We start from the raw sequence: 20,583 nt of genomic DNA on the forward strand, positions 1-20,583 counted from the left end.
AAGGAAGAAAACAATACCTTTATAAAGTCTGTACCCTGAATAGAGAACTAGAAAATAAACAGCTGAATAATATTGTATATCCAGATGTAAGGCATCAAGGCACATCATGAAGTTACCCCAAGTTTACACTGTACTTATTTATGATTTTACCTAAAAATTTTATTCTAAAGTACTTTTTGAAATGTACCACTTACTGAAGATTCACATATTGTGTTAAGTAAGGGTGCCTAGTAGGAGAACTTCAGGCAGTATTTGAAGGTACATGATATATTGAGGAAGTGCTCTCTGGAGAAACCTATAAGGAAGTGAGTACAAGAGGGTAGGGAAGAGGAAGGAGCTAAAGTAAGGATATGGTCTTAGGAAAGTTTAACCTTAGCCTGTTTGGTTTGGGTGGGAGGTATAGAACAATTATTGGCTTCTGGCTGCCCCTGGGAAGGAGGCAGGGAGAATATAATCTCCCTGGCAGGACTCCAGCTCTTAGGGATAGGGAGAGCTGTGAGCCATTAGCATCCAACAGGTAGTAGCTGGGAGATGAATGTGCAACCCAGATAAATGAGACTTAGGTGGGGCACCAATGCATCTATTACTCTTTTTGTCACTTACTCTATGCAGGACACTGTGCTAAGACCTGGAGGTAAGAGATGAATGTGACATAGTCCCTGCTTTCAAGAAGTTTGTGGTCTAGTGACATGGCTGACCACGTCAAGAATATTTACAGTGAAAGTCAGGTGCTTTTTACATGGACAGAGACTTCGGTAGAAAGCAAAAGAGTAAATGAATGTGTAAGAGGGGTATCTAGGAGCTTCACTGAGGAGACCCCACAAATTGGTAAGACCAGGTTGGGCAGAAATACTGTCCAGAATAAACAGGGAGGGAACCATAGATGGGGAAGAACTCTGTGCCAAGGCCAGCAAGTATAAAACAAGATGATGTATTCATGGAATCACATAGGGCAGACCATGTGCAGGAAGCAGGGGAGTAGCAGCTGATGAAGCATGACAGATTGCAGCTGGAATAATGTGTTCCTGGAAGGTCATGCAGGGGAAGCTGGGCTTAGAAGAGGCAACATTCCTGCTGTCATCCCTCCAGTCTGCCTCAGGGCTCAAGGTCAACTTGGAGTGCCCATTCCTGATATACCTGCCAGCTCTGCCCTCTGGTGTACCATGTGGCTCTAAGTGTGCCACTGAAACATTTCTGAGCCCCAATTTCCTCATCTGTAAAATGGCTGGTGATGATGACATTTATAGGACTGTTGTAGTGATCAGAAATAATAAAGACAGTCTGAAGATTTACCATCATACAATCATTCTGCTGGTATTTACTGTTCTTTGTCATTTTCCTACAGTAAATAAAACAGCAGTGCTGTCACAGAAATAGACAGATCAATGGACTGTAACAGCCCAAACTGAGAAATTTCCTTGCTTTGTTTTCTTTCCTAAAAATCATTAGCAACCCAGTTGCTTATTTTCCAGGGCTGGTATTACTGGTATTATATGTGTTTCCTAAGCTCTTTATTGATGATAATACAATATTTCTTGTTGCCATGTATAATAAAAAATGATTGTTACTATAATAGTTTTAAAAACACCAAATTTCACAGATTCTTCAAAATCTACACTAAAGATGAAAATACAATATTATAGAAAATGGAGGTACTTTTAGCCACAGTTCATAAGACCAGAACTTCAGATAAGAAGGAGTACCTACCTATTCACCAGGAGTCTTGGGTCTCCTAAAACTTTTTTTTTTTTAATCCTCACCTGGGGACTTTTTTTTCCATCACTTTTTTTAGAGAGGGGGTTGGAGAGAGAAACATCAATTGGTTGCCTCCCATACACACCTGGACCAGGGATCATGCACACTCTCACCCAGGATCATATGCACCTGGACCAGGGAATGAACCTACAACCTAGGGATGTGCCCTAAATGGGAATCAAACCCTCAACCTTTGGGTTACAAGGCCATGCTCTAACCAACTGAGCCACACTGTCCAGGGCAGGGTCTCTTGAAACTTTTCAGAGAATTGAGGAGAGAGGGTCCATACTCAGTTCACTTTCTAAACTGAAAGTTTTTAGAAGATAAAAGTATTTCCTCTGTGGCATTTGCTGCCTTTGATCCCAGTATGTTATTCATATGGAGGTTATATTCAGTAGGCACAGAATTTTTCTGTTGCTGCTCTTCTTAAACTTTGCTATTAAATTACTCATTGGTAAAATGTTACAATAATTTAAAAAGTTTTTAAGCTTTGTTGAGGTATAATTTACAATAATATAAAATTCATTCTGCACACACAGTTTAGTGGGTTTAAATATATTTACAGGGTTTTGCACCCATCACTACTATCCAATTATAGGACATTTATCACCCCAAAAGAAGTTTTGTGCCCATTTGCATTCAGTTTGTATTTCTACTCCCAACCATAGGCAACCACTAATCTACTTTCTGTCTCTATAGATATGCCTACTCTGGACATTGCATATAAATGGAATCATCAAAAAGTGATCTTGTGTTTATGACTTCTTTCACTAAGCATATTTTTGCTAAGTTTTTTACGTGTTTTATATTTGTTTTGCATGTTGTAATATATATCAGTACTTTGTTCCTTTTTATTGCTGAGAAGTAGTCCATGGTATAGATAACCACAGATGGTTTAGCCATTCACCTGTTGAAAGGCTTTTGTGGTGTTTTCAGTTTTTGGCTGTTATGAATAAAGCTGCTATAAACATTTATATATAGGTTTTTGTATGAACATAAATTTTCATTTCATTGGGATAAATGCCCAGGAGTACAATTGTAGTTGCATGTTTAATTTTTAAAGAAATAGTCAAATAGTTTTCTACAATAGCTATACCATTTTATATTTCCACCGGCTATGTATGAGTGATATAGTTTCTTCACATCTCCATCATTGAATTTTCACTATTATTTCAGGCATTATGGTTTTATTTTGCATTTTCCCAATGGCAAATGATATCAAACATTTTTTTCATGTACTTATTTGCCTTGGTGTTGCTTTTTGATGAAACATCTGTTCAAGTCTTTTTCCTACTTTTCCTACTTTTAATTGAATCATCTGCTTCCTTACTGTTGAGTTTTGTAGTTCTTTACATGTTCTGGATACATATCTGTTGCTGTATATGTGATTTGTAAATGCAGGGTGGGGCAAAATAGGTTTATACTTGTTAATATGTAAATATAATAATTAATAAATAATGTGAGAATAAACTGTTCTGTGTACTCACTATTGTAACCCTACTTTTGCCCAACCTGTATTTTGTCTCATTCTGTAGGATTTCTTGAAACTTTTTAAAAATATTCTATTATTGACACTATCACAGATATACCCTATCCTCCTCCTTTTTTCCTCTTAAGTATGGTATTTATTTATTTATTTTTATTGTTGTTCAAGTACAGTTGTCTGCATTTTCTCCCCACCCCTTCTCTCCATCCCAGCCATCCCCACCTTCCTCCCCTGATCCCACCCCACCTTGGTTTTGTCCATGTGTCCTTTATAGATGTTCCTGAAAACCCTTCCCCCTTTCCCCCCATTATTCCCCTCCCACCTCCCCTCTGGTTGCTGTCAAATTGTTCTTAATTTCAATGTCTCTGGTTATATTTTGCTTGCTTGCTTGTTTTGTTGATTAGGTTCCACTTAAAGGTAAGATCATATGGTATTTGTCTTTCACTGCCTGGCTTATTTCACTTAGCATAATGTTCTCCAGTTCCATCTGTGGTGTTGTAAAGGGTAGGAGCTCCTTCTTTCCTTCTGCTTCATAGTATTCCATCGTGTAAATCTACCATAGTTTTTTGACCCGTTCATTTACTGATGGGTGCTTAGGTTGCTTCTAGCACTTGGCTATTGTAAATTATACTGCTATGAACATTGGGGTACATAGGTTCTTTTGGATTGGTGTTTCAGGGTTCTTAGGATATAATCCTAGCAGTGGAATTGGTGGGTCAAAAGGCAGATCCATTTTTAGTTCTCTGAGGAAATTCCATATTGTTTTCCACAGTGACTGCACCAGTCTGCGTTCCTACCAACAGTGCACTAGAGTTACCTTTTCTCCACATCCTCTCTAACACATGTTGTCTGTTGATTTGTTGATGATAGCCATTTGCACTGGTGTGAAGTGGTATCTCATTGTGGTTTTAACTTACATCTCTCTGATGGCTAGTGATGCTGAGCATCTTTTCAAATATCTCTGGGCCCTGTGTATGTCCTCCTTGGTGAATTGTCTGTTCAGCTTTTTTGCCCATGTTTTAATTGGGTTGTTTGTCTTCCTGGAGTGGAGTTGTGTGAGTTCTTTATGTATTTTGGAGATCAAACCCTTGTCTGAGGTATCATTGGCAAATATGTTTTCCCATACAGTTGGTTCTCTTTTCATTTTATTGCTGTTTTCTTTATCCATGCAAAAGCTTTTTATTTTGATTAGATCCCATTTGTTTATTCCTTCCTTTATGTCCCTTGTTGTACGGGACATATGGGTGAAAATATTGGGGTGTGAAATATCTGAGATTTTCTTGCCTACGTTTTCCTCTAGGACATTTATGGTGTCACAATCTACATTTAAGTCTTTTATCCACCTTGAATTTATTTTTGTGTATGGTGTAAGTTGGTGATCAAGTTTCATTTTTTTACATGTACCTGTCCAGATCTCCCAACACCATTTGTTGAGGAGGCTATTTTTATTCCATTTTATGTTTCTGCCCCCTTTGTCAAATATTAAATTGACCATAGAGACTTGGGTTTATTTCTGGGCTCTCTAATCTGTTCCATTGGTCTCTATGTCTGTTCTTATGCCAGTACCAGTCTGTTTTGATTACAGTGGCCTTGTAATACAGTTTGATATCAGGTATTGTGATCCATCCTACTTTGTTCTTCTTTCTCAAAATTTCTGCAACTATTTGGGGTTGTTTACAGTTCCATATACATTTTTGAAATGTTTGTCCTCTATCTGTGAAACATGTCATTGGTACTTTAATAGGAATTGTGTTGAATCTATAAATTGCTTTGGGTAGTATGGACGTTTTGATGATGTTAATTCTTCCAATCCATGAACAAATGCTTCCATTTGTTTGTCTTCCTTAATTTCTTTCTTCAGTGTTGTGTAGTTTTCTGAGTACAGGTCTTTTACCTCTTGGTTAGCTTTATTCCTAGGTAATTTATTATTCTTGTTGCTATATCATGTGGGATTTTTTTTTCTGATTTCTGTTTCTGATATTTCATTTTTGGTATACAAAAATGCCTTCGATGTCTGAATATTGACTTTATATCCCATTGTTTTGCCAAATTCACTTATTAGGTTGAATAGTTTTTTGGTGGAGTCTATAGGATTTTCTATGTACAATATCATGTCATCTGCAAACAATGACAGTTTTGCTTCCACCTTTTCAATTTGGGTGCCTTTTATTTCTTTTTCTTGTCTGATTGCTGTGGCTAGGACTTCCAATACTATGTTGAATAGGAGTGGTGAAAGTGGGCATCCTTGTCTTATTCCTGATCTTAGTGGGGAAGCTTTTAGTTTTTACCCTTTGAGTATGATGTTGTCTGTAGGTCTTTCGTATATGGCCTTTATTATGTTGAGGAATGCTGCCTCTGTTCCCACTTTGATGAGTGTTTTTATCATAAATGGGTGCTGTACCTTATCAAATGTTTTTCCACATGTATTGATATGATCATGTGGTTTTTGTCTTTCCTTTTGTTCATGTGATGTATTACATTTATTGATTTGTGAATATTGTACCATCCTTTTGTCCCATCCTCCTCCTTTACTCTTTTCCATCCAGCCACCCCACCCTGGCTTTCACTACAAAAAAAAATCTTCTTAACAGAACCTTTTGCAGAGCATGTTTTTCATTTTGATGAAGGTGATTTTTTTCTCTGACAGATCATGCTTTTTGTATCAAGTTTAAGAAATCTTTGCTTAGCCATAGATCCTGAAGGTTTTTCCTTTGTTTTTTAACAGTATTACAGGCTTACATTTAAGTCCATGATCCATTTTGTATTAACTTATAAGGTATGAAACTTGGGTTGAAGTTCATTTTTTTTTTTTACTATTGCTCCAGTACCATTTGCTGAAAAGGATATCTTTCCTCCATTGAAGTACTTTTCTACCATTGTCAAAAATCTGTTGGGCATATTTGTGTAGGACTATATTCACTTTTAATAATTCAAAAATATACTGTGTTGTGGCAGAGAGAATAATGGGCCTCCAAATATGTCTATACCCTAGTATCTGGAACCTGTGAATATGTTAGATTACATGGCAAAGGAGAATTAGGGTTTTTAATCAGCTGACTTGAAAATAGAGTCTACAGCCATCCACCTTGTATGCACCCGATCTCATCTAAAATAGGGATATTATCCTGGATTATCCAGGTGAGTATGATGTAATCCCAAGGGTCCTTAAAAGTTGAAGAGGGGAAGCAGAAGGATCAGATAATGAGATGTGATGATAGAAGCAGGGTCAGACAGATACAGTGTTGCCACCTTTGAAGGTTGAGGATGATGGTCAGGATCCAAGGAATGTGAGTAGCCTCTACAAAATGGACAGGTAAGGAAATGAATCCTCTTCTTAGATTTATCCCAGTAATACCTATATCAGAATTCTGACCCACTGTAATGTAACATAATAAATTTGTTTGGTTTTAAGCCCCTGAGTTTGTTACCACACCAATGGTAATAAATAGATATTTTAGAAAAGTTCCCATTGATAATAGGATTTTAGATATTTGGGCACACCATGTGACTGGAAAGTTTACATATATGAAATATTCAAATAATACCAGACAGACAAAGTTCTACTCTATGTAGATTTGTGCATTCAACAGGAAATAATTAGGAAATACATATTATTTTTATTTTTGCAGACCGGGTCCCCAGTTGGAAGCATGCAAGTGGCAACTGATCAGTGTTTCTCCCTCACCTTGATGTTTCTCTCCCTGTCTTTCTCCCTCCCTTCCCCTCTCTAAAAATAAATAAATAAAATATTTAAAAAATAAAAAATAAATTACACATACTTTTTGATAAGAAATCTTTTGTTATTGTTCTTTTGTTTGCATTTCAGAAATGTAAATGTCTTAAGTTTTGCACCAGGGAGCCAAATGTAGCCCCAAAAATTTATATGATAGGAAGTTAACATTTTATTTAAAGAAATATACTTCATTTTGCAATATATACAAGTACTGAATTATTATGTTGTATACCTGAAACTAATACAGTGTCATACGTCAATTATATCTCAGTTTTTCCTGTTTCAATCCTTTTTTATTAAATTTATTGTGGCAACAACGGTTAATAAAATTATATTGGTTTCAAGTGTACAGTTCTGTATATTGCATTGTGTGTTTACTACCCAGTGTCAAATCTCCTTCTGTCACCATATATTTAACCCCTTTACTCCCCCGATATATGATTGACTTCAACAGTAGGACAAATAGACCTTTGGTTAGTATTTTTGATACTTGTGCTAATCCTGTTAGTTTTTTAGATATATTTTATTGATTATGCTATTACAGACATCCCATTGTCCCCCTTTATTCCCCTCTGCCAAGTACCCCATTCCCACCAACATTCCCCCACCCTTAGTTCATATCCATGGGTCAACATATAAGTTCTTTATTCTTAACCTCCCCCTGTCTTTTTTGTACCTACCATTTATGCTTCGTATTACCTGTACATTTTCCCCCATTCTCCCTCCTCCCCCTCCCCACTGATAACCCTCCATGTGATTTCCATTTCTGTGATTCTGTTCCTGTTCTAGTTGTTTGTTTAGTTTGCTTTTGTTTTTGTTTTTAGATTCTATTGTTGATAGTTGTGAGTTTGTTGTCATTTTATTGTTCATATTTTTTATCATCATCTTTTTCTTAGATAAGTCCCTTTAACATTTCATATAATAAGGACTCGGTGATGTTGAACTCCTTTAACTTGGCCTTATCTGGGAAGCACTTTATCTGCCCTCCATTCTAAATGAAAGCTTTGCTGGATAGAGTAATCTTGGATGTAGGTCTTTGCCTTTCATGACTTCCAATACTTCTTGCCAGCCCTTTCTTGCTTGTAGGGTTTCTTTTGAGAAATCAGCTGATAGTCTTAAGGGAACTCCTTTGTAGGTAACTGTCTCCTTTTCTCTTACTACTTTTAAGATTCTCTCCTTCTCTTTCATCTTAGCTAATGTAATTATGATGTGCCTTGGTGTGTGCTTCCTTGGGTCCAACTTCTTTGGGACTCTGAGCTTCCTGAACTTCCTGGAAGTCTATTTCTTTTGCCAGATTAGGGAAGTTCTCCTTCATTATGTTTTCAAATAAGTTTTCAATTTCTTGCTCTTTCTCTTCTTCTGGCACCCCTATGATTGGGATGTTGGAATGTTTAAAGTTTCTTGGAGGTTCCTAAGCCTTTCCTCATTTTTTGAATTCTTGTTTTTCATTCTGTTCTGGTTGACTGTTTATTTCTTCCTTCTGTTCCAAATCATTGATTTGAATCCCAGTTTCCTTCCCTTCACTCTTAGTTCCCTGTATATTTTTGTTTATTTCACTTTTCATAGCCTTCATTTTTTCATCTAATTTGTGACCAATTCAACCAATTCTGTGAGCATCCTTATTACCAGTGTTTTGAACTCTCCATGTGATAGTTTGACTATCTCTTCATTGCTTAGTTGTATTTTTTCTGGAGCTTTGATCTGTTCCTTCATTTCAGCCTTTTTTTTTTTTTTGTCTCAGCATGCCTGTTACATAGGAAGGGATGGAACCTTAGATGTTCCCCAGGGTGGAACAACCCAAGTTGCTGCATTGTGGCTCTATCAGGAAGGGGTCTGAGAGGGAATAATGCCATTTGCTTGGCTCTCTGCTGGCTCTCAGTCACTTCCTCCACTACCCACAAACAAATTGGGCCCTTTTGGTGCTGATTCCCTGGGGGGTTGGGGCGTTGTGTACATACTAGGTCCCTGTGGGTCTCTCCATCAAACTCTCCTGTAAGGCTGGGAATTTCTCCTGCTGCCATAACCCCCAAAGGTTTTTTCAGTCTGAGATTTTGAGGGTATATTTCTCTGCTCAGGAACCCTAGTTGTGCAGTCTGTCTCACTCCCCATTTGTTCCTCCCAGTTTATCTGCACGCAAATGTGGGGTCTCCTGGTCTACCAGCCATCACTGGTCCTCCAGCTGCTGCATTGCTGTGAGTCCTCTCTGCTGGAGCTGCTGGTCTCTGCCCCTCTTCCGGTCTGGATGAATGTTTTCTCTTTAACTCCTTGGTTGTTGGACTTCCATACAGTTCGATTTTCTGGCAGTTCTGGTTGTTTTTTGTTTTAAATTTTCTTGTCGTCCTTTTGGTTGTGCAAGGAGGCACAGTGTATCTACCTATGCCTCCATCTTGGTCAGAAGTCTCCTGTAAGTTTTTAAAATAGCTTTATTGTGATATAATGTACATACCATACATTTTACCCTTTGAAAGCATACAAGTCCATGTTTCTTAATATATTCACTATGTGCAAACATTACTACAGAGCACTTTGAATATCTTATCTCATTGCTTCCTGACTTCCATTGTTTCTAATGAGAAGATAGCTATTAATCTTATTGGGGTTCCATTTTAAATAAGGAGTCATTTTTCCCTTGCTTCTTTCAAGATTTTCTCCTTGTCTGGCTTTCAGCAATTTTACCATAATGTATCTGTGGATCTCTTTGCAGGTGGTGGTGGTACTATAAACTACTTGGAGTTTGTCAATCTTCCTGGATGTGAAAATTAATGTTTTTCAGTGAATTTGGGAATCTTTCAGCCATTTTTTTCCTGCTTTTTTTTTCTCCTTTCCTTTTGGTGCTCCCATTACATATATGTTGGAGCACTTAATGGTGCCCCACATTTCTGTGAAGCTTTGTTTATCTTTCTTCATCTTTTCCCTCTCTGTTTTTTTTTTGCTTCCGTAGTTTATATTGATCTATTTCAAGTTCACTAATTCTTTCTTCTGCCAGGTCAAATCTACTGTTGAACCCCTCTAGTAAAGTTTTTATTTTAGTTATTGTACTTTTCAATGCCAAAGTTACCATTTGGTTCTTTTTAATACTTTCTCTTTATGGATATTCTTACCTCCCTTTCCTTTTTTTTTTTTTTTTTTTTTTTTTTTTTGGAGAGAGAGAGAAATATCAGTTGCTTATTCCATTTTTAATGCATTCATTGGTTGATTTCTTGTATATGCCCTGACCAAGAATCAAACCCACAACCTTGGCGTATAGGGATGGCACTCTAGGCAACTGAACTACTTGGCTAGGGTCTCCTTTGCCTCTTTAACCATGGTTTTCTTTAGTTCTGTAACATATTTACATGGCTAACTTGAAATCTTTGCCCATTAAATCTGACATCTGGTTGTTCTCATAAGCAGTTTCTGTCACTTGCTTTTTGGGTAGCATATAGGTCATACTTCCCTATTTGCATATCTCATATTTTTTGTTGGAAACTGGACATTTTAGGTAATATAATGCAGTAACTCTGGGTATAGGCATCCCCACCTCAGGCTCTTTATTGTTATTTCCTTCTTTAACATAGTGACTGTCTGGATTATTTTATTGAAGTCTATTTACTCCCTGCTTTTGCCCTGCAGTGTGAAGTCTTGATGTTGCTTCTTAGGGGTTCAGCCTTTGGTATGCCCACAGTCACCCTGGGATGATAGTGGTTTTGTCAAGTTTCCACAAATTGCTGGCTGATTGCTCTGTTGTTTTTAATAATGCACTAGGGGCATAAATTGCTCCACAGACTGATCCTATCACATTAGGGCTCCTTTGAAGGGATAGTTCCTAAGATTGGTATTTGAGATTTCTGAACCCAGAATGATTTCTCCCAGCTGTCTGTTTCCCTGATTCTCTTTAGCATGTGAGCCAGCCTAGGCATGAATAACTTTTCCACACTGTGTTGCAAATGGAATCATTTCCACTGAGGAAAGATTTGGAGTCTTCTATTCTATAACCTACTTATCCCACTAGGCTAAATCTCTGAGCCACGGCTTTAGTACAGGGGATGGGGACATTGATGTGCTTCTCTCTGAGTAGAGTCTCCATCTCTCCTAGGTTTACCTCTGCTGTTGTAGAACTCCCATTCTAAGTGCTGGGGCCAGAGTATTTGGAGCCTCAGTGTTCTTGGTGGCACCACACCCAAGGCATAGCCTCTATCCCAGGAGTGGGGGCCGCTGGGTAGAAGAAGGGAGCCCTCACCTCTCAGCCACACTTTTCTGGAACTTAGCCTCAGCAACAGGTAGCTGTGGACAGGATGAGAAATGCTGTTTCCTGACCCTCTCAGGGGGAAAGCCTTGCAGCTGGGAGCTGACATTTGTGGGTTACAGGGAGTGAATCTAGGCCCAACTACTATAGACTCTTACTTTGTTTACTGAGTTTTAGTAGAGTTCCTTTAATAAATGCTTCTTTGTATGTTATAAGCCCTTCAGACCATTCTCAGAGATTTTAAATGAATAGTTTTTATTTCTTTTTAAAATAATTTTCAACAAATTCACTGGGGAGTGGGTCCATATAGCTCTTCACATTATCATGGCAGGAATGGAACTCTGTTAGCTTTTTAAGATGCAGTTCTGTTTCTGTTACTCCTAATTGCTCACAGTGGCCTTGTACTTGGAATTCTATCTCTTCAGTAGATAATGAGTGGCTTGAAGGCAGTAGCCATGACCTTTATCCCCTGTGGAATCATGATTGTTTATAGTAGCATTTTGTATACTATGGCACATAACAGAATGTCAGTTACTGACTGTACCACTGTCTTTTCTAGCTTATACTTTGAGCACTTCCTTTGTGAGTTGAGGTATCTGTCTTCCTTTTTTCCTTCACTCTCGTGCTGGAGTGTTCCCAGAAAGGTGGGGCCTTTTTTTTTTCATCAGTCATTGGCTACACGCACACAAGGAAGGACACTTGAACCATTTGAAGTTTTAGTCAAAAGTGTTAACGTATTTTGACAATATAGGATCTTTCTATAACATCCCTTGCAGTGTATATATAGATGTAATTTTAAATTTGGCTAGTTGTTCTGGGGATGGAGACAGAGATAAAGTGAGAAATGCAGGTAGAAAAGCAGTGTGGTTGTGCTCTGCAAGGTGGGACATGCCTCACTTGTTCTTTCTTCAGCCAACCATGTCTCATGCCTTTCAACCTTGGCCCTTGACAGCTCTGTCTTTGCTACTGCTTTTTCCTTTCCTGCTCCTCTCTGGCTGATGAGGTCCCCGTGGCTGCCCTCTTTGTTTGGGTGGACATTGGTCATGTAGCCACATCTGAAGCTCTAGCCATTCCTGTACTATTCATCCTCTCCTGTGTGGACTTCCTCCTAAGGCTAATATGTAGCCTTACCCTGTCTATGACAAACTGTATTGGAGAATTTGGTGGTAGTTTTTGCCTATCACTCTAGATCATTTGAGAATATTCTTGACAGAAATAATTTGATTTGTGTGATTGGCTTGCTGTTGCTTCTTGGGATCTGTAGGAAAGTATTGACTATCCTCTGGGATGGGTGTGTGTGTGTGTGTGTGTGTGATGACTGTTTCATTCAGTGTTGTTCTCTTTCCCAGGATGCTCCACAATGAAACGCCATAGAACTCTCAGCAGCAGTGACAGTTCAGATGAGAGTGAGTAGAACCAGCCAACAGCTGGTAACCTCTGTATCCGTACTCCTTGAAGATTTCTTCTTTGACTTGATGACAACCTATTTCATCCTTCCTTCCATGGTTAAAAATAATGTTTTCAGGAAAGAAAGCTTGGGGTGCCATTTTTTCTTATTTAAATTTCATTAGAAACTAATAAGTTAGGTGGGAGAATTGGTTTTATATGGCATATAGCAGTTGTTTTTCACTTACCTAAACAACATATACCAAATCTAATAATGATTTAACAGTGCTTTTCTAGAAAGGAGTTAAAGTATATGAGCATAAACTGTAAGCCCTACAATTCTAATTGTAGCTCAGGTACTTAATATTTCGCTGGATGAGTCGTCATTTGTAAAAGGCAACAGTCTTATTAACAGTATTTGGGGAAGTGCTAAAGGATGTATACAGATTACTTGTTGAACATTTTTAGTTTTTCCGTTGCTTTTGCAGATACTTTTCCTCCAGATGGTACATGAATCACATTATTCCAAAATGTTATGAGGTATGATTACATCAAATCAGATCCCCTCAGCATTAGCTTTGTTGAAGCTTTTGCACACTAAAAATCCACCTATATATGTTTTTAAACTCCATTATGAGGCTTTCTTGGTTGTAACTTAACTTTCTTCAGTGTTGTGTATGAGATCACTGTGTTCTTCTCCATATCTTTCATATTCTCTTGGATGGCATTTAGTTATATGACATTTAGTTATAATAGTAGGTTAATAAGTCTCAGTATTTTTTTCTAATTATCTTTTGCAGGTCCTTCTACTTCTCTTACTTGTGGCTCAATGTATAGGAACAAGTCAAAAATTCCAAATGAACACAAGAAATCTGCTGAGGTGAGATCAGATATTCTAATTTTTAGACTTTAAAAAATAGGCCTTCTGCCTACATACCTACAATATTCAGATCTTGGAAATGCAAGGAGTGACTCCGTGTGCCAATGCATAGGCTTGCTTTCTGATGAGTTTTTGTTTTGTTTTTCAAGGAAGATTCCATTTTCTTTTCCCTTTGGGAAAACAGTAATCTTCACACTGTGATTTCATTTTGGTGATTATTCTTAAATGCCTGGCTTTAGATTATAAAGCTTCTCCTTAGCCAAAAAGTCCAAGGGAGCCAGACTTGGGGAATTGGGGAGGACCCAAAGATCTGGCCTATGATCGTTAAAAGCTAAGTTGGTACATGGGAGGCAGTGCAGGAAGGGGTAGATGAGGAAGTTGTGGATGGAGAAGGGAAGGATCAGGTTAGGAGATCTGGGCATGGTGGGGTCTTCCTAGCCTTCAGAGCACTGACAGCCCAAGAAGAATGTGTCACTCCTGGTGAGGCTGGCCATTATTTCTTCAACTATTTTTTCAGCTCCATCTTCTTTCTCCTCCTTTTCTTAGGACTTAAATTTCATGAATGTTAGCTCTTTTGTTATTTTCCCACAGGTCCCTCAGACTGTTCAGTGGTGTGTGTGTGTGTGTGTGTGTGTGTGTGTGTGTCCTTTCGTTGATCAGATTGGGGAATTTTTCTTGTTCCCTTATTTATTATTCTGTTAATTCCATTCTTCTATTGAGCCTACCCCTTGAGTTTATTTCAGCTATTATATTATTCCATTTCAAGTTTTTCATTTCATTATTCTTTATACCCTCTATATCTTTGCTGAAACTTTCAATTTACTCATTTCAAAAATAGTGTTCGTAATTTCTTGTTGAAACATTTTTATAATGGGTGCTTTAAAATCCTTGCCAGATAATTCTAACATCTGTGTTATCTTGGTGTTAGTGTCTATTGTCTCTTCTCATTCCCAGTTCTTAGTATGATGAGTGATTTTCTATTGTATCCTAGACATTTTTTGGTATTATGTTATCAGACACTAAGTCTTATTTAAATCTTTTTATCAGGCCTCTGTAATAACCAGGCCAGTGGGGGAAGAGGGGCACTGACTCTTTACCACCAGTTGCAGAATTCTTAGGTTTCCTGTCCTAGTTCTGTTGCCTCTCCAGGAGGATAGTTTTGTTATCTCCCCGGGAAGGGGGAGGGGTTACTTATTACATTCCTTACTACTTGTTGCAGTGGAAATACTCACTTTGTTACCTCCCTGATAGCAGGGGGAGTGTTGGCGGTAAGGGATACCACATTACAAATGGGCTATAGCAGGGATGTCAAACTCATTTGCACCGGGGGCCACATCAGCCTTGCAGTTGCCTTCAAAGGGCCAAATGTAATTTTAGAACTGTATAAATGTAACTACTCCTTAACTAGTGGCAAGGAGCTCTACATTTGACCCCTTGAAGGCAACCACGAGCCTGATGTGGCCCCTGGTGGAAATGAGTTTGACAGCCCTGGGCTATAGTGACAGCCTAGACTCTCTGTCCAGTCCCTGCTGGTACTGTATTGAACAGGAGGGATACCTTGTTGTTACTGAGTGGAAGTGGATGTCAAGGCCTCTCAGGTGATATCCACTGACACTACAACAATCACTCTTTTTAAACATTTTAAACATCTTTTTTGAAATACAATTCCCACACCGTATAATTTATCCATTTAAAGTATATCATTCAGTGGGTTTTAGTATATTCAGAGTTGAATAACCATTACCACAGTCTAAATGTAGAACCTTTTCATTACCCCAAAAAGAAATCCCCTTACCCCCTTAGCCATTATTCCCCAGTCCTCCTACTCCCAGCCCCTGCCAACCACTAATCTAATTTCTGTCTCTATGGATTTGCCTATTCTGGATATTCATATTAAAGGAATCACAATATACAGCCTTTTGTGTCTGGCTTCTTTCACTTAGCATAATATTTTCAAGATTCATTCATGTTTTAGCACTTATCAATACCTCATCTTTTATGACTGAATAATATTCCAGTGTATGGAAATATCACATTTTGTTTATCCATTCATTAGTTATGAACAATTGGGTTACCTCCATTTTTATAGTATTATAAATAATGCTGCTTTGAATTCATAGCAACAGCTATGAACATTTATGTACAGAATTTTATGTGGTCATGTTTTCAGTCATCTTGAGTAGACCTACACCTAGGTATGGGATATGGTAACTTTATTTAACCATTTGAGGGAATGCCAGGTTTTTTTCCAAGAAGGCCTCATCAGTTTACACTCCCACCAGCAGTATATGAGGGTGTTTGGAATTTGTTATTGCTGTGAGCACCAGAGACTTTGAATTCTTCCAGTGACCTTGGCTTAGAGTCTTCCCTTTGTGCTTGTCCTCAGAAAGATTGTCTTTTGCAGCTCTTCTGGCTGTAAACCACTCTTACTATATCATTGGAGGCTTTAGCATTGTAGTGGTATAGGGCATGGAGGAAGGACAGTATTCTCTAATATTCTGATTATGTCTTAGTCTGTGGGTGGCATAGTGGTCCTGAGTCAGGAGGAGGGGATGGGGAAGAGGGTAGGGCTTTTTTGCTCCTGCCCCATTTTCCCCTGTCTACCTGCAGCAGATATTTTCTGGTGTTCTCAATCTATGTCCTTGAAGTTCTTCTTCCTGTAGATTGTCTTTTTTCCCCCTTAGATAACACAGGGAGGCTGAAACTGGGTACTCTTCCTTTTCCCCTAGCACTAACAAAATTATGCCAGTGCACTCATTTGATATCCTTCCCCTGAAGATGAAGCCTTTTGTTCACTAAAGGAGGAAGAACATTGAACACCAGGGGCCCAGATAGCACCACTGGGTGGTCTTTTCTCCAGGTTTTCTCCATCTTCTCTGTGAGAGCTGAGTTGGATGGCTAGAGAAGAAGCTTACAAGAAGGTGGGAACCCCCTATGAGTACACCCCTCAGGAACTTCATACTCTCATAGTAGTTCCCACTTGGCCCCAGCAAGTCATCAAAATTTCTAGTTTAATGTTTCTTCTGTGGCTTCTGCCCCAGGTAAGCAAATGCTCCTGTCCTATGTCTCCCTGCAGGCATGCCTGTCTCTCTTTGGGTTGGCCATTTGAATTATGACTCATTTCTCTAAAGGGTTCATGAAAAAATTGTTAATTTGCTGCCTGTCCTGCCTTTTTCTTCTTGTAAGGATGGGAGTTTCTTCTTTCTGACCCTCTACAGGTCCAAAATGAAACCTTACCATTTTACTGGGAGTTAGTCACTGAAATGCAATATAAATGATCATTTTTTGCTGGGCCTTAATTGGCTGCACTAATAGATACATATTGTCTTTGATGTTTAGTGCTCTGTGTGAGATTCCTCTACATGCCTCTTCCTGATTTATCTTCTAGAGAAGAGTTTCCTAGGGGTCTGTGAATCCTGTGTAAGGTTCAGGAACTTCTGAAAATTGTATGCAGACTTTTAAGGATACATTTTATCTGTATTTTTTTGAACCAGTGGACTTCATCTGATTCTTAGAAAGGCCCATGCTCTTAAAGATGTTTTTAAAAAGCCATTTGCCCTTTAAAAAGCACATAGTGCTAGATGAGCAATTTGAATTTATTAAACAGTCTCTCATTCTTTCTCAGAAGCCAGGATCTGACTGGTCTATAAAACACACCAACCTATCTTAAAGGATTGAATGCATATATCATCTGTAGGCCCGGAGTCTCATTTTTATGCCTAAGACTTTCATACCAACAGAGTGAAAGCTCAATATATCTTAACTCAGCAGAGAAAACTGTAATACCCTCAGATAGAGCCTGTTTACATCACTTTTATCTGCATTTCTAACAAGCTTGATTATTTTTGTTTTCTGGCCCACAGTAGATAAAAAGCACTAAGCTTGCAAATGCACACTTATTGCGCAAAAAAGGACATTGAAGGATAGGAGAAAAACTTGCAAAGCAAGCCTCATGTATCATCTATTGTGTGAAAACTGCCCAGATCTTCAAGTCATACTCAATTGCTGCTGCTTCTCCATTATCAGGCTACATACACCTCTATTTGGTATGGGGTAAGAGGAATAATCAAACCTACCTAAGCAGCCCCAAAGTATATTGCTTTATAGCAATTGATGTTCCAGTTAATGGCAGCCTATAGCCATAAAAAATGTCCCATTTATTTTTTATAAGAAACTTAAGAATTATTTTTAAACTATTGGAAAATTATTTCCATGAAAAATATTTGCATGATTTTTAAAGTTTTAAACTTAGAAATTATATAAGCTTTGCTTCTTTGGAGAAATCAAGGTGTGACAGAATGTCTTGACAATACTGGGTACCTTTCTTATCATATAAGAACAAGCTTCTATTCTTTTCTAGGTTCTCTCTGCTCTAAGTAGATGATTCTTCTAGATAACCTGAAAATCTCATCTTGCCTTAGGATTGTATAATTCTAAGAAAACCACTTACAGTTAACTCTCTTTAGTTAAATATAGATACCGTGTTTGCAGCTGTTTTTTTGTGCTTTGGGGATGACACATCTGTTTGTGGTGAGTTAGGTATAGTTTCAGATTTAAGTGACTATGAATCAAAACTGAGCGATCTCTTTCTGCTTCATTCACATGAACCAGACAGTGTTCCCCTTTGTGTCATACAGGAAGTAAATGTTTGGCTTTTCCTCTTAAAAATGTCACAGAAATGTTCAGACTAGCTATGCTTTAAGAAACTGCCCACTGAGAGAGAAAGATGTTAATGAGAGCAGTAAAAGCCAGAGCTGTCCATGAAGGCCATTTTCATTTTGTGGCTCTAACAGGTTAAGCATTGATATTCTAATTGAATTCATAGTGAGGCCTCCTTTGTTTCTGTAAGCATCTGAGAGGCCAAGATGTGCATGCACTGTTGGACTTGGCATAGCTTCTGGGCTGTATGTTAGCCTGTGAATCCCCTCTTTGACCATAAATGAGCAGATCTCTGGTAAGTATAAAGTCTTTTTGTTTCAGGAACTTTTGGGGAAACTACCAGTGCATATAAAATAGGCACACAATTAAGAGTATGTAAAACTTCTGAACTTCATTACCTAGGTCAGTGTCAATATCCAGATCCATCATTCATAATCTTTAATTTAGTAAAAAAAAAAGGCCATGTTTTAGTTTGTGAAGTTTCTGCATTACTTCATGGCCTGTAAAATGTTGGTTAAAGTTCTTGATGGAGCTCTTACTTGGAAACCCTGTCTTCGGGAGCCAAGCCGCACACATGTTAGTGAGCCATAAACTCACATCTTCTTTACTCCATCAACATTTACTTTATGGACTAGACAGGAGAACTCAGCTAAACATTTTTTTCTGCTTTTAGTTGTAAAGCTGAGACTATGATGATGATAAAGTTAACTGCAGTTAGAATTTATTTAGCACTTACCACGAGCCCAGTACCATGCTAAGCCACTTATGTAAATTCACACATTTAATCCTTAACAACAACCCCTCTGAGGTCATTGTGATCATTATCCCCATTTTATAGATGAATAAACAGAATTTAGATAACTTGGCCCAAACTATTAATTGGTGAAACCATTAGACAAATCAAGGTAGTCTGTCCCGGACCTATTTTTCATTCTTTAATAAAGATTTTTAATTTCATCTTTAGCTATATTAAAACATCTGCCTGGTTCATGCATCAAACAGTGGAACAAAATACATTCAGGGAGATCAGCTTTTGTTTCTCTCTCTTCCCTATTTTCCTTCTCCCCAAAATTACCTGTTTTTTTAAAAAAAGTTTAAAGTTTATCCTTTTCTAGTTTCTTTATGAAAATAATACACAAATATGTGTGTATGTGTGTGCCACTGTATGTATATAAAACTCGCATCTCTACCCAGGATACGCTATAGCTATTTTATTTGTCTATATTTATTTTATAAACCTAAAAAAAATGTCTTTTTTTATCAGAAGCAAATTCATGAGACCAGTCTGGTAAATACAGAGTGTGACAAAAGTAGGTTTACAGTTGTGAGTATGCAAAACACAGAGTTTGTTCTTATGTATTATTATTTATGAATTGTTATATTATTTTCCATATGAGCAACTGTAAATCTACTTTTCCCCACCCTGTATATTTCATATTGCTTTGCAGATACGTGCCTGAGTACTGAACTTGCATTCCTATCCCCTGTTTAACATTTTATGTTCTGCATCATGCTTGAGATATTTGCCTTCTGTAGCAAGATAAGGCAGACGCCTGCATTCTGCCTTGAGTAAAAGTGCTTCTCTAGAAACATTAGATCTGATGCTATTTAATCTGGCTAGCTTTTAAAATTGAAATCAGGCTTATTATATAAATCTGCTTTTTTCTCTAAAATCAGAAGGGAAGATTATAATAATCATTGTATTTAGTCTTCATTTGCTTAAGAAAAATAGATTTCAGTTGATTGGTGTTCTTACAGTCCAAGGTTTCTCAGACTTCACAGAATTGCCTGTTCTGAAGGTTTAGTATTTCTGGAGCCATGGACAGGGGCCAGATTTCATTGGTTTCTGCTTTTATATCTTTTTTATCTAGAGTCTTCAAGTTACTTCTCTGTTTGGTAATTTTGCGTATTAGTTTCCTAGGACTACTGTAACAAATTACCACAAACTGGGGGACTTAAAACAAGAAGAAATTATTTTTCACAGTACTGGAGGCCAGAAGTCCAAAGTCAGCCAGGCCGCACTCCTTCCAGAGATTTTAGGAGAAATTCTGGTTTTTTGCCTCTTCCAGGTTCTGGTAACTCAGCATTTATTGACTTATAGATAGATCAGTGAGTCACTCCAGTCTCTGCTCCATGATCACACAGCGTCCTACTCTTCTGCCTCAACTCTTTCTCTGCCTTTCTCTTGTAAAGATACCTGTCATTGGATTTTGGGCCCACCCAGATATTCTGGGATGATCTCTCCATCTCAGAAATCCTTAAATTATTTACATCTGTAAAGATCCATTTACAGGTTCCATAAATTAGAATGTAGACATATCTTTTGGGGGGCCACCATTCAACCCACTACAATATATTTCCAGGTTATTTAGGAAACTATACAGGACAGATTTTTATAAGCAGTTATATTAAATATGAAGACATGGCTTATGCTGTGTGATTAGATTCTGTGGCATTAT

The 20,583-nt window shown here is 37.9% G+C and overlaps 1 protein-coding gene across 6 annotated transcripts in view; it reads left to right on the forward strand.

Annotated features, from left to right (window-relative positions):
* Positions 1–20,583, forward strand: part of JADE3 (jade family PHD finger 3) — a 142,063-nt gene that overhangs the window by 77,263 nt on the left and 44,217 nt on the right. For all 6 annotated transcript variants that reach the window (XM_036016744.1, XM_028522336.2, XM_028522337.2 and 3 more), the window contains 2 exons: positions 12,549–12,605; positions 13,386–13,465. In XM_036016744.1, the coding sequence (XP_035872637.1) occupies positions 12,560–12,605; positions 13,386–13,465 (126 nt within the window). In that variant the 5' untranslated portion in view covers positions 12,549–12,559. The remainder of the gene's footprint in view (positions 1–12,548; positions 12,606–13,385; positions 13,466–20,583) is intronic.

This window comes from Phyllostomus discolor, chromosome X (genome assembly GCF_004126475.2).
Source record: "Phyllostomus discolor isolate MPI-MPIP mPhyDis1 chromosome X, mPhyDis1.pri.v3, whole genome shotgun sequence".
Classification (NCBI taxonomy): Eukaryota; Metazoa; Chordata; class Mammalia; order Chiroptera; family Phyllostomidae; genus Phyllostomus; species Phyllostomus discolor.